The sequence below is a fragment of the Juglans microcarpa x Juglans regia genome, chromosome 5D (assembly GCF_004785595.1).
Source record: "Juglans microcarpa x Juglans regia isolate MS1-56 chromosome 5D, Jm3101_v1.0, whole genome shotgun sequence".
Taxonomy (NCBI): Eukaryota; Viridiplantae; Streptophyta; class Magnoliopsida; order Fagales; family Juglandaceae; genus Juglans; species Juglans microcarpa x Juglans regia.
The window spans coordinates 33287511-33301140 of record NC_054602.1 but is presented as its reverse complement, the minus strand read 5'-3'; the positions used below and the strand labels follow the sequence as shown (position 1 = coordinate 33301140).

The window sequence follows — 13630 nt, the reverse complement described above, 5'->3', positions numbered from 1 at the left end:
CTTGATGAGAGAGATATCGAGTTGATGAGAGAGAGATAAGAAAAGTTGAGGAAAGAGAGAGACCGAACTGATGGAGCTGATGAGAGAAAAAGACCGAACTTATGAGAGAGAGATCGAGTTGATGAGAGAGAAATAATTCATTTTAAATCTGATGTGACATAGACGATTGCACGCCGGTTATATCTACCGATTATATATAGAAGAACTGATTTTTAATTATTAAGTATATACTGTATTAATATTATTAACACATCCAAACAAGTCCAGTACTGTCCCAAGTACTACTAATCATTTAATTAATTTATGGGGATCACGGGATGGCCGGCAGTGTTACTCCACCAGAGTATAACAGATTCTTACATGAATTAATAACTCAAGTGGCCGGGTGCATATTGGTATTATTTCGCGTATTCGAGAAAAACCTAAATTAGTTTACCCAATAATAAAATGATATTAATAAGGATGGATAAAGTACTAAAATTACCAAGATAAATATAGATCATATTAATGTCAATTCCATCCTTTCCTTTCTCCATATTATATATATATATATATATATATATATATTATATGTCACATTGAAAAAAGAAAAACGAAAATGGGCAAAATGGCCTATATTTATAGATCATAAAACACTAATTAACAAATGACACAACCATTGACAAGTAACAGAACGATACTTGTATCTCTTGGCATTTCCTCAACTAACACCTCACATGAAAAACCACGATAGGAATAAGGTGCAATCAAAGGGATATACCGTTTAGTGCGATCACATCCTTTAAATTTACATATATATATATTATAATATATTTACACACATATATACGTACACACACAAAGACATGCCGTTTTTGGACCATTTATATCATTTGTTAAAGTTTTGTAGAAACGTGAGATCACCAGGTACTCCCAAAACTAAAGTTAATAGGAACAAATAATTTTTTAATATTTATATTATGAGCAGTGATACACCCACCAAGGGTGTAGCTCGAGATGGGTCCCGATATGGGCAATTTTTACCTTTTTATTTTTTTTTCATTCATTTTTTTGCTGTTTACATTTTTTTTTAAATTCATAATCTATATCATTAAAAAATACTTCTTTAATTACTTAGTAAAAAAAAATATTATCGAGACCCAACTCTTGATTAGAGTAGCTTTTTCCTTTATATTATATGTTAACACTCCTTTTAAGTGTGAGCCAAACTCATTTTTATAAGTGAATCTAGCACATGAAATTTTTAATCAATGAGGTAAAGTATAGATTAATATATAGCTCCAATTGAGGAGATTTGTTTTAATACTATATAAAACCATCATTTCTCTAAAAAATTAAAGCCGATACAATAAAGTATTTTTAAGATTTCTATTATATCTTAAAACGGAAAATCGCGAAATCTTAATTATTAGGATGAGTTTTTGATCTATAAGCAGTTGGTATTTGGAAAGGAGTGGGAGTTTATTATTCGTTTATTAAATAAATGGGTGCGGCTACTATGCCGTCCCATCTTGACTGTTGGGCTGTATGCCTAGCGTAAATTTTTTTTTTCACATTTTTTAAACATATTTAAATATATTTAAAAAATAAAAAAAAATACACAAATACATTTAAAATTATTTTCTTAATTATTAAGTAAAAATAAAAAATAAAAAAATATAAATTTTAACTAACGGCCAAATAGAATTGTTAAAATGAGTAGGCATAGTAGTATTTTCCTAAATAAATATGAAAATGTTAATTAAATAATGGTTGCAGATAGCTAGACATCTCAACTAATTCCGTATTAATATTGAATCTTAAACTAAAATATAATAGACAAAGCTACTTGCATCATTATATACGTGGCTTGCATCCCTAGCTTTGCGCGCCGATCGAGCCGCTGTCTCCAAATTACTTGAAATTAATTAATTATAAATTTCTGAAGTTGTAAGTCACGATAATGATACAGAATATATACTTGCCTTACAATGCTCATTGCCTTGCTATTTTGCTTAACTTAATGGAATGTATTTTCTCATTACGGCAACAAGTACTTAAAGATGAGAATAACAAGATCAATGTAGTCCGATCGATAAGCATCACTTGAAAGGAAATTACATTAGTTTGTATGATTGAGAATAATAAATCTAAGTCTCATTAGGGACAAAACAAACAAAATTGAATATGTTTGCAGGTTTCCACAATTTTTCATAATTCTTCTAAAAATCATTTTCAACTATAGTTCAAACATCATTTAAATTAGCATGAAACAAATTCTATATTTCTCAAGTTAAGATTTTTTTTTTTAGAATTATTCTGTTCTCAAGTCAATGTATAAAATATACTAACTGCGTTATTTAAATTATAAGATTTAGTTTATAAAATTTAAAATTTTAAAATTTTGATTCTACACTCGACTTAATAATAGAAAATTTCAACTTTTTGTGGAGAAAAAAAAAAAAAAAAACCTTTATGAAAAAAGAAAGAAAAATGCTTGGGCCATCAAGAATGTTGCTATTTTTTTAATAAATTTGTGATTTTTTTTTAAATGTTTATCTATTTAAAGAAAAACTTATACAAACAATTATCTAAAAGAAAAAGAAAAACTCAAGAAAAAGACCCTAATAAAAAATTATACAAACAGATTTTCAATTGCACATACCTATTTTCACAAATTTCAACATTGAAATACATCTCAAGATTTTTTTTTTTTTTTTTTTTTTTTCCAAACAGCTATTCATTCTATCACCAACTTTCATGATATTTAAAAAAATAAATAAAAATTATCAAGAACTTTAAAAAGTTACAGAAAATTTCAATTACCAAACAATTGATTCTCTAGAGTCAGAAGTTATGTTGGGAATCAAAGGAGATAAATTAGAAGCGTGGGGTTGATTAAATATTTATGTGTTGACTGTCTCAACACGTTTGAGACATTTGATAATTTAACCTGTATATTGACTACGTAAAGAGCAATCTAAGGGTTAGAGACTATAGACTTTCTCAGGCCAAGAACATGGCTAATTAATATTGATGCCAAACAAATAAAAGTTGAGCATATATATAATATGTGTGATAGCCCATCTTAGATCTGAAACCAAGCATATATGCATGCAGTAAATATAAATGCAAATTAAAAACTATCAGGCTTTTCATGAATATATATATATATATATATATATGCTAAATTTAATTTATAAAACTCTCAATTATAACTTCAAGTTTTGCAATCATGCCCGGCCTAATTCAGTCTAAATCATTAAATTATGATAAGACGTAGACCCATCATTTGAGGAAAAACAGTACTGATCATGAAGAAGATTCATGGCCTTCATAATTATCTCCATTTGATCACGATTGATGAACCATAAACGTTGAAATTGTATGATCACTCAAGCTGATCAATTTGGGATGGTACTACTGTTTCTCAATCGGTAATTAATCTTGTAGTTAATGCAAGATATAGTAAACTTACGGGTTTCGATCGATTGTCCGATATATTAACATCAAAGAAATTAATTTGTTTTATAATTGGAAGATCTTATCGGTGAGGGTCTACAGATTCTGCAGAATAAATCTAGTAATTTTATATGTATTAATTTGTATGGTGTTTATTTAGGAAAAGAGAAACTATAACTGCATTTAATTTGTTTCGACGGAAATTGATTTCTTAAAATGTTTTAAAAACACTATATAGTCATTGATAATACAAAATGGTTTATCTTCGTTAAGAATATAATATAAATAATTAAATTTATATATTTTCATAATTAGCTTAAATTTTTAAAATAAATGATGATTTTATATAATTTTAGAACAGAAGTCTTGAATTCAAACTTTAATTCTATACTCCAACTTAATTAATTATATATTCCACGTGTTAAATCTATTAATCGTTGGAGGGAGTCTATCGAATCAATGACGATTTTAGTATTTTACATGATATTAGAACAAAAGTAATAAGTTTGAACGTCCTAAATGATGTACACTTCATAACCTCTATTTATATATAATTATAATAATTTATTCGGACCAAGTGTGAATTGAAATGAATTGGTTTCTAACAAAAACATGGATCGATCGAGGAGGAGATCATTTCGGGCACCTAATTTATATTTATTACATTCTCTTCCATTAATTGTGCATACATATTAACACTGTTTACCGGCTGACTACGTACATTAATATGATTAAGGCGATAAACCTTCAGAGAAGGCAAAGACTTTCTTGACGTACATATAAAATTGTAGACAAATACCAAAGATTCAAGAACATGGCCAAACTGTCATTGATCCTGACATCATTCCAAAACTAATATATATAAGAAGCCTGAAATTACCATTTTGCTCTTAACTAGCTAGGTATTAATTAAAGTGCACATCACGTTCTTTCCTATAAAAAAAAAAAAAAAAAAAAAAAAAAAAAAAAAAAAGGAATTAACCTGTTTTTGTCCCATGTGCTTCCGATCGATTTTTGTAATAATTAATTAATAATATCTTTCATTACGTTTAGATGTTGAATTGAGTTGAATTGAGTTAAATTGAAATGATAAAATATTATTTTTTAATATTATTATTATTTTAAGATTTGAAAAAGTTGAATTATTTATTATATTTTGTATTAAAATTTTAAAAAATTATAATAATAAGTTTAGATGAATTGAGATATGTTTGGTAACCAAACGTACCCATGTCATATATCATATATATATATTGGTTTCAATCTGCGTTAATTATTTCCATCCTTTCCATTTAGCTATTTCTATTGCATTTTTTTATAGGTTAAGATTGGCAAATTATGCATATTTTTTGCGCACTCTCAATAGATTTTGTATTTTACGCGTATTTCTACGATAACCAATTATTTATCCAAAAACGAGCTTATCTAATGAGTCATATATTTTATCTTCGTTTTATATTTTGTTACAGTGATCCATCTGTATTTAGTTCACATTATTCATCTACGTAAAGTTTTTTTATTCATTTCTCTTTCTATTTTGTCTTCCTCTTGACACTTGCTAGATGAAATGGGTTTTAATATTTTGCTAGATGCATAACTAGGAATGAAATGATTTCCTTGCATCTAATATTTCAAATTTTTTTCTCACAATTTATAGTAGTCACATTTTTTTTCATCTTTTGATTTTATTTTTAATTTTTTTTTCTTGTAACTTTTTTATTTTATTTTGTGTATAGCTAGGATGAAATAATATCATATTGTTTACGAGTAGATATTGCATATGGAGATATTGCAAATTCATTGATAGTAAGAAAGAATATTTTAAATTAATAAGATATTTAAAAAAAATATTTAAATGATATAGAGAAAAAAAAATAGATTTATAAAATAGAAAAAATGAATTTTGATATATTATGAAGGAAATATACACAAACCATTGGGAGTACTCGTAGCAATTCAAGCTCTTGAAAAAAAAAATCATCCCAATTATACAACTCCATATGAAAGAATTATTCGTTATACAGATGAAGTAAACTTGGAAGGGCAACATCCTCGGAATTCCAGAACTATACTAAGGTCTCTATATCACACACCACTTACGTGATATATATATATATAATTTGATTTGAAAAATTAAATTTAAAAAATTAAATTTTATCATTTAAGTAATGCTTAAATTAATGTGCATTGGGTACTTGAAAATAAAATAACTCATTTAATAAAGATCTTAACATGCAATTCTAACATGACTAAATATTAAAAAATTAAAATTATAAGGCATAATTAAAATACAAAAGAATGTGTTATATTTATCTTATCCTTGATCTAAGTTCTGTTGAGAGAAATGTGGTACAACTTGATAGAGAAAACTAAGATATGGTAAAGACAGTTATAAACATAAATATTTTCTGATGAAAAATTCTATACATCATACTACCATCTCACTTTTATTCCATTAAGTATGATATGACACATTTATCACCATTAAAGATAATTTATTACATGTTTTTTTATCATCTAATGATGATGAATATACCATATAATATTTAATATAATTAAAATAGGATGAAAGTATAATGTATAACGTTACTCTTTTATAATACAGGAGATGTAATATTAGAAATCACATGAAGAGATCCAAACACATTAAAATTATGCAAACCCCACGACATCTCCATCTCGGCAAGCATTTAATAATTAATTAATGCGACGAGAAATATAATTCTGAAAAATAAAAAAACGCGTGGGTTTCATTTGGCCAATTATTTTATTGCTAAATTCAGCATTATTGAACTTTAAAATCAAACCCCATGTCATGCTTTATGTTAAATCGTCCAGACTTGACTTTTACCCAGAAAAAAAATAAAATAAAATAAAACTCAAATCAAAATTAAAAGAAAAAAAACTTGTAATCAAGACTTTAAAAGCCATCACGAAGGCTAATTGCTTATACATAGCTTCGACAACATTACCTAGAAAGGTTGTTCAATAGAAACATCATCAGAGTCTTTGTGGAATTATATATATATATATATATATATATATATATATATATATGTTTGTTTCAATATATTTAGATTAACTTTGGTCTGAGTGGCATGAAATTTCTTCTGGAAGTAGTTTTTTCTCTACGTAACTTGTTGCAGCTTCTTTTTAAATAAACTCTCACATGATGGTCAGACTCAAGAAATTTACAGGGAATTATAAGATGTTTGATTCCCAGGTATTCAGCCTCAGCCGTGCCAAACTGCGAATCTTTTCTACCATCACGTTCGCTGCGTTGATCTTTATCATTTACACCGACAGCATCGCCTCTGAGATTTCCCACCAGTCTCTTACTTTTTCCGATAAGCAAATCGTCGGCGAGTTGGCGGCTCATGAAAGAACCGAATTAGGACGACTGAGATCGAGTATCGGAGTCCTTCAAATACGTTCCATGCAAGAAGAGACTGATGATCATCATGAAGTAGTAGTACTTGACGATGAAAAGGATCTTCCGGTTCCTCCACTGAATGTCACAGAAGAAGACAGGATTGCTTGGTTGCGGGAAAATATATCAAAGTTTGACATTTTCAAGTCAAACAACATCACACGGCTGTTTCATGGTCGGGTTCTGGAGTTCTTCAACCGTGACTGCGAGGCTCACTTCTTCATGACATGGATTTCCCCGGCAGGGTCGTTTGGGCAGAGAGAATTCTTGGCGATGGACAGCCTTTTCAAGGCTCACCCTCGAGGTTGCTTAATGATTCTGTCAAAAAGCATGGACTCTGCAAGAGGATACAGGATTCTAAAACCGCTCCTTGACCGGGGATTCAAAGTCGTCGCAGTGACACCGGACTTGCCATTTCTGTTCAAAAAGACGCCGGCCAAAGCTTGGTTTAATGGGATTAGGAGGGGGGAAAAGGACCCCGGCGAGATTCCGTTAGCTCAGAATCTATCCAATCTGTTGAGACTTGCAGTTTTATACAAGTATGGAGGTGTTTACATGGACACCGATTTCATTGTGCTGAAACCTCTGACTGGGTTGAAGAACTCAATTGGAGCACAGAGCATGGATATGAAGTCCAAGAAATGGAGCAGGTTAAACAACGCATTCTTGGCGTTTGACATGAATCATCCACTTCTGTTCAAATTTATGCAGGAATTTGCATACACATTTGATGGGAATAAATGGGGGCATAATGGTCCCTATTTGGTTTCCAGGGTGGTTGAGAGAGTAAGGAGGAGACCTGGTTACAACTTCACAGTCTTGCCATCAATGGCCTTCTATCCGGTGGATTGGCTTAGGATCAGCGGGTTTTTCCAGGCACCGAAAAACCAGGCCAATTCCAAATGGGTAAAAGCCAAGCTGCTTCAGCTAAGTGGGGAGACTTATGGGGTTCACCTATGGAACAGGCAAACAAACAGATTAGCAATCGAAGAGGGAAGCGTCATGGAAAGTTTAATCTCAGATCACTGTGTTATTTGCCAACAGATACATACTTCTTGAAACACCAAAGTTTCTAAAAAGTGTTGATAATCTCCTTCAGTTGGAGCATCTTCTAGGTTGGTACATATTTGTTAAATTATTGCTCTGTTTCGTGGATTATATGGATGCTCCTCTGTTTCGAGGTTTTTTCTTTTCATTTTAGTTCCTTCTATTCATTTTACAATCCTGTTCATGTTTGTCCATTTTACAGCTTAACATTGGAATAGAGATTGCCCTAGCCGTTCTAAGACACGCAAATAAGCATATATTATAAGGCAGCTGCACATATACTAATCCGATTTCAACCTGAATCTCCATAACCCACATCCAGGCAATATGTTAAATGACGTTTTCCCCCTCAACTTGCAGTTGCTATAGTTGACCTTCCTATTCCTAAAGCCGAATTCTCCATCCATGAAGCTATCTTCTTAAGCAAGCTTAGTTTGACCAAGCACACTCTGCACCCTAAAATCACAATAAAATCAGGGTTTTATGCCTTGCACTCTAAACTATCAAAACTGTCACATTTCTATCTCAAACGACGAATAACTTTACACCACAATTGAATTATAATTTTTTGATGATGAGATCTTAATTAATGATACCAAGTGTCAATTTTTTCTAATTTGAAGGTACAACGTGTCAATTATACAATAGAAAAAATCTTCTCATCAGCCTGTTCTTATTTCGCACACCACACATCCATGTGTCATCAGCCGGGTTCGGATTTTAAAAACAAAGAACCAAGTGGGGGGGGGGGGGGGAGAGGGGGAAGAAATTGAAATGAATCTGCAGACCATGCATGTTTACTTAAAAAAATAATAATAATAAAAAAAAAGCTGCGTAAACTGGTGTGTAGAGGTTGAGTGAATAGTAGGAAGTTGATTGTATTGCATAACTCTATTCAAAATATATTTTTCCATAGACTTTATTAAAGGCGAACCATTGATTGTACTCCTCCAAATAGGCTTCCAAACGGGTATCCTCCATGTCAAATAATCTCCTCAAAGAGGAAGAAATGAAGAAGAAGAAGACCGATATTGAGTACTCTAAATTGAGCTTGATCCTTTTCCTTTTGAGATTTCTTTGTGAATGAAGGGAGGGTCCTCTTCATCCTTCTCTTCTGGTATCTCTGATAACGACATGGTCTAAAAGGAATATGTATGCATTATACGGACAGATACAAGAGATACTCATTGCCTTTAAACAGAAGAACGAAAAAGGAAACAGTAGCAGAAGGAACTAAGACAGGCGGCAAGGAGAAAGTGAGAAACACTTTCTTCCAAGAAATCGCTTTCGTGGGAGTTTGTTTTGCATTAAGAAAAGACAGAGACTAAACACTCTATATCTTATTTAAGGTATGAACCAGAATTCAAGAGAAGTAATTCAAAATTCTAGCGAGAATAAAATATGACATAATATTTTATGAGCTCTTCTACTTATAAGCGGATTCACGGACTAATCTGTGCACCAATATTAACGTGAACTATTTTGTCAGATGTTAATTCAAAAAAAAAAAAAAGAAAGAGACCGTTTCATTAAAGTCTACATTTCCACCTCAATATTGGTGCGTATATTGGTGAGCAAATCCGCTTACAACTAGATTTTTTCATATTTTATGCTATCTTTACAAACAAGAAAATCAAATATTGTATTCATCACCAGGCAATGAATGAACTATTTTCTTTGAAAAAAAAAAAACAATTCGGGTTTAGATCCTTTAGAGTTCTGGATCTCGAGTAAAAGATAGATGCATAAAATAGACCACACAACATTTATAATGCCCAAGTCAGAGCTCACTTTATATATTCGCATCTTTTTCATTCCAAGTACTAAGGTTGAGCCCCTAATACATGAATCAAGGTAGATTTTCAACCAAGATGGCACCCGCAACGAGTTATAAGGCTATGTTCGGATGTAGGATGAAGCTTAGAAGTCAAAGACGGTTTCATTCTCAAACAAACAATACCTACTTGGTTAGAACTCCTCTAGATTCTTTCCAACCCCAATAAATTTAAAAAAAAAAAAAAACAAATACATCTTCAAAATAAATTAATAAAATAATTTTGAAAAACTAAATAAATAAACAAATACACGGTGGCCACTTCATGTTTTTTCATTTTATATTATTTATTACATCATCTCTTAAAACTTCACATCCAAACATATTTTTTCAGTGGGTCTCACAACTTTTTCAAAACTCTATAAAACCATCATCTTAAAAAAAATTCCCAAATATTTACAATATTCATAGACACTCTTAACATTATCCATAAAACCATCTCATGTCCAAATTAACAAGCTCCAGACCAACAATCAAGATGGGAAGATTGGACAAGTGGTACCACTAGTACCTAAAAGGCTAAAACCTCCACACTGAATTTTATCATGAAAACAGCTATTATGATATGATATCGAGGGTTAAAGATTTAATTAAATTAGTATCCAACAATCTTAGAGCTTTTGAATCAATGGTTGGGTCTTTAACAATTGAAATTAGAGTAGGGACCATGTCAAGGGTTCAAATCACGGAGGGGGCAACCTATAGGCTGGATTAAAATGCTTTGGTACTATGTATAAACAGTGTTAAGCCATTGAATATTGATAGATGACTGAACCTGCCAAAAGGGAAAAGACTACCATTGGATCAATGTCGATAAAGTGGACCGCCGTGAACGTTGGATTTGAAAGCGTAGTGGAATGTTATGATCCTAAGGGTTAAAAGTTTAACCAAATTAGAATTCAACAGTCGCATGGCTTTTGGATCAATGGTTGGATCTTTTAACATATTCTCAACACACAAAAGGGGTTGGGTTCAAGTATAGTGAACCACTTACCTCGCCTATTCAGGGTGACTATCCTGGCTCGCACACTTAAAATAACAACAATCTTAGTCCTTATTTCTCCTTCGTTAATAGTTTCTCTAAAATGGGAGGGTTCAAGTCAGGTTTAAGAAGTTAGCTTTTCATAATTTTCTTCACAAATATTATTGGTCAAACATTAAACACTTTTCAATTTCACTACAACTTTCTAAACTTACAAACAAAACATAAAAAATAAGACAAAACTTTTAAATTTTAATTAAAAAATTATCTTCAAACAATTTTTTAACTTTATAATATTTTTATTCAACTTTTTCTCTCTCATTTCCCAAAACCTAATAAAACATCTTAACACAAACTATTTATTTACTATTCACAAATCATTTTATTATTATTCACATAATTTTAATCTCATTTCATTAACCAAACATGCCGTTAAATCTCGAGTTTTATTCAGTCTAGAAGAAAGGGAACCAAATTATGTAAAACGCCAAGTACTTATTTGGTCATGAAACCTTTATAATTCTCTTCCATAATTTATTGAAAGCTTCAGAAGGATCAAACATTGCCCAAATTCAGTATGGAAAAATCTTGGTATTAGCCGATTGTTGGGCACACACCCCACACCCCATGTGGCAGGCCAGGTTCACTAAAGAAGTGCACCTACCCCCAACATGGAATTTCAGACGCATATCTTAATTTTCTTTGTTCTCCTTTCTTGTTTTCTATCATCTTCCCTTGCCTACAAATTCTATGTAGGCGGAAGAGATGGGTGGGTCTTGTATCCCTCTGAGAGCTATAGCCAGTGGGCTGAGAGAAACAGGTTCCAAGTCAATGATACTCTCGGTAGGTAATTTAGTTTTCATGCAGAATCACGACCTTTCTTTTTTCCTTTTACTGATTGATCATTTGGTTGATTTATTCTTTTGAGTATTGTTTTTCCTTTTTTTTTTTTTCCAGTCTTTATGTATAAGAAATGGACGAACTCTATGCTTGTTGTAAACAAAGATGATTACTATAACTGCAACACAAAGAACCCCATCAAGAAATTGGAGGAAGGTGATTCTAAGTTCCAGTTTGATAGGTCTGGGCCATTCTTTTTCATCACTAGGAAGGACCAAAGCTGTGAGAAAGGACATAAACTTATCGTTATTGTTTTAGTTGTAAGACACTGGCGAGGGAGGAAGGGGGTTTCGCGGGACAAAATTCGAATGGGAAGAAAAGAATGTTTCACATTTATTTTGAGAGGAATTCTTTCAGCCGTAAGGAAGAAAGAAAAAAAATAAAAAAATAAAATAAAACCCACCACGTCAGGTGTGGAGTGTGGGATCAGTTACAATTGCTAATCTATAAAATTTCTCATTGAGTATAATCGAGAGTCGCCACCACCTTTGATAAGTTTTTTTTTTTTAAATTTTCTTAATTGTAGTAATTTTGGCAACTTTACACTTCAGATATCATATGAATTGTCACATTGCTTGGACATTTGAGTCGATCCAAGTAGAAAAATAAAATAAAAAATTATGTGTGGTGTGTGGTGTAGGAATGATGAGTGGAATAGATTTTTAGTAAATCACAATTATGCAACATTGATTCAACATCAGTGTCTTCTTGCTAGGTTTGGGTGGACAGGTAATTGTACCCGATCCGCTCGGCCGATCCACCCCGCACACAAAGGCTATCGGGCAAGCGGATCAAATTCTTAAAATATAAAAAGCAGGTGGGGGCAAGCATGTAACTGGCTAAGCTTCAGCATCATTCTAAAGAACCGTCAGAATAGGATGCCACACTACATCTTTATAATTTTTATTCATGTAATCCTTTTAGAATTATTTCGAGCTGCAAAACATACATTTTTAATTATATATATTTAAGAGTTATTTTATTCCCAAGTCGGTGTGTAGAGCACGTTATTTAAATTGTAATATTTGATTTGTAAGGTTCAAATGTTAAAATTAATTTTTAAAAACAAATTATGTCATGTAAACACTTTATTAGATGTTCTTGAACTAGAGAAAATGGTTTTTCTTTTAAGGTTCAGTACAAGGTTAGAGAGATTTGACAAGTATTATCCCCTAGAAGTTTATAGGCAAGTCAAAGGCGAAATTAGGAATCATGCAAGCATTAGTGACAACACCAAGAACAATGCAAAGAATTTCGAAGGTCAGAAATTACATAAAGATAGGGATAACATAAAATTAGAAGCCATTTACTCGCTACATGAATTGCTAGAAAGACTCGTCAATTTCAATCTTGACGTTGGCATCATCCTCAAACCAATCTTTCTTTGTTGGAGATGGAGAAACAGTTGCCCTCGGAGGTCTTTTCTCTTTCTATATATTCCTACGCCTCAGACTATTATATATATATTTTTTAACTATTGAAAATGAAAAGATAAAAATAATGATAAGACTTAACGATGATTATTTATCAAAGAATTAAGCTTAGGTTTTGTGACACACTGACAGGGAGGAGTTCATGAGCTGAAGTGTTCTGTCGAGCAAGAGAACCCTAGTTGGCTGAAGATGTAACAAGTGATGGGTTGAGGAGGGAAATGGGTTGTGGGCTTGTAAAAGTAGACGCACTCAAGAAACATGGGTCGGGAGTTGGGAGAAGCCATGGGTTTGTATGTTAACATTTACTTTGCATAGTTTCATTATTACTATGGAGGAGCTCCCCCTCGAAGAGAGCACTGTTATGTTAATTTCCTTTAATAAATAGTGTACTGTTACTATTCCATCTACATTGTTACACTTTAGAGTACTATTAGCTATTAGTCAAAGGAATGATTGAAACGTTTTCCCCTGGCTATTTTCTTATCGCCTTTGCCACATTACACTAAAAAAGTTGTGAGGGGAGTAATCTCCAGGGTAGGGCTAGGGGGAGTAGGCCTGGCCCA

The 13630-nt window shown here is 31.8% G+C and overlaps 2 protein-coding genes across 2 annotated transcripts; both read left to right on the top strand.

Annotated features, from left to right (window-relative positions):
• Positions 1-6496: 6496 nt before the first annotated feature.
• Positions 6497-8095, top strand: LOC121264023 (lactosylceramide 4-alpha-galactosyltransferase-like). The gene has a single exon (XM_041167051.1). It carries the CDS (start codon positions 6611-6613, stop codon positions 7928-7930), a length of 1320 nt encoding a protein of 439 aa, XP_041022985.1. The 5' UTR covers positions 6497-6610; the 3' UTR covers positions 7931-8095.
• Positions 8096-11405: 3310 nt separating this feature from the next.
• Positions 11406-12221, top strand: LOC121265921 (early nodulin-like protein 1). Its single transcript, XM_041169582.1, has 3 exons — positions 11406-11577; positions 11692-11894; positions 12186-12221. Exons 1-3 carry the CDS (start codon positions 11406-11408, stop codon positions 12219-12221), a joined length of 411 nt encoding a protein of 136 aa, XP_041025516.1.
• Positions 12222-13630: the final 1409 nt, after the last annotated feature.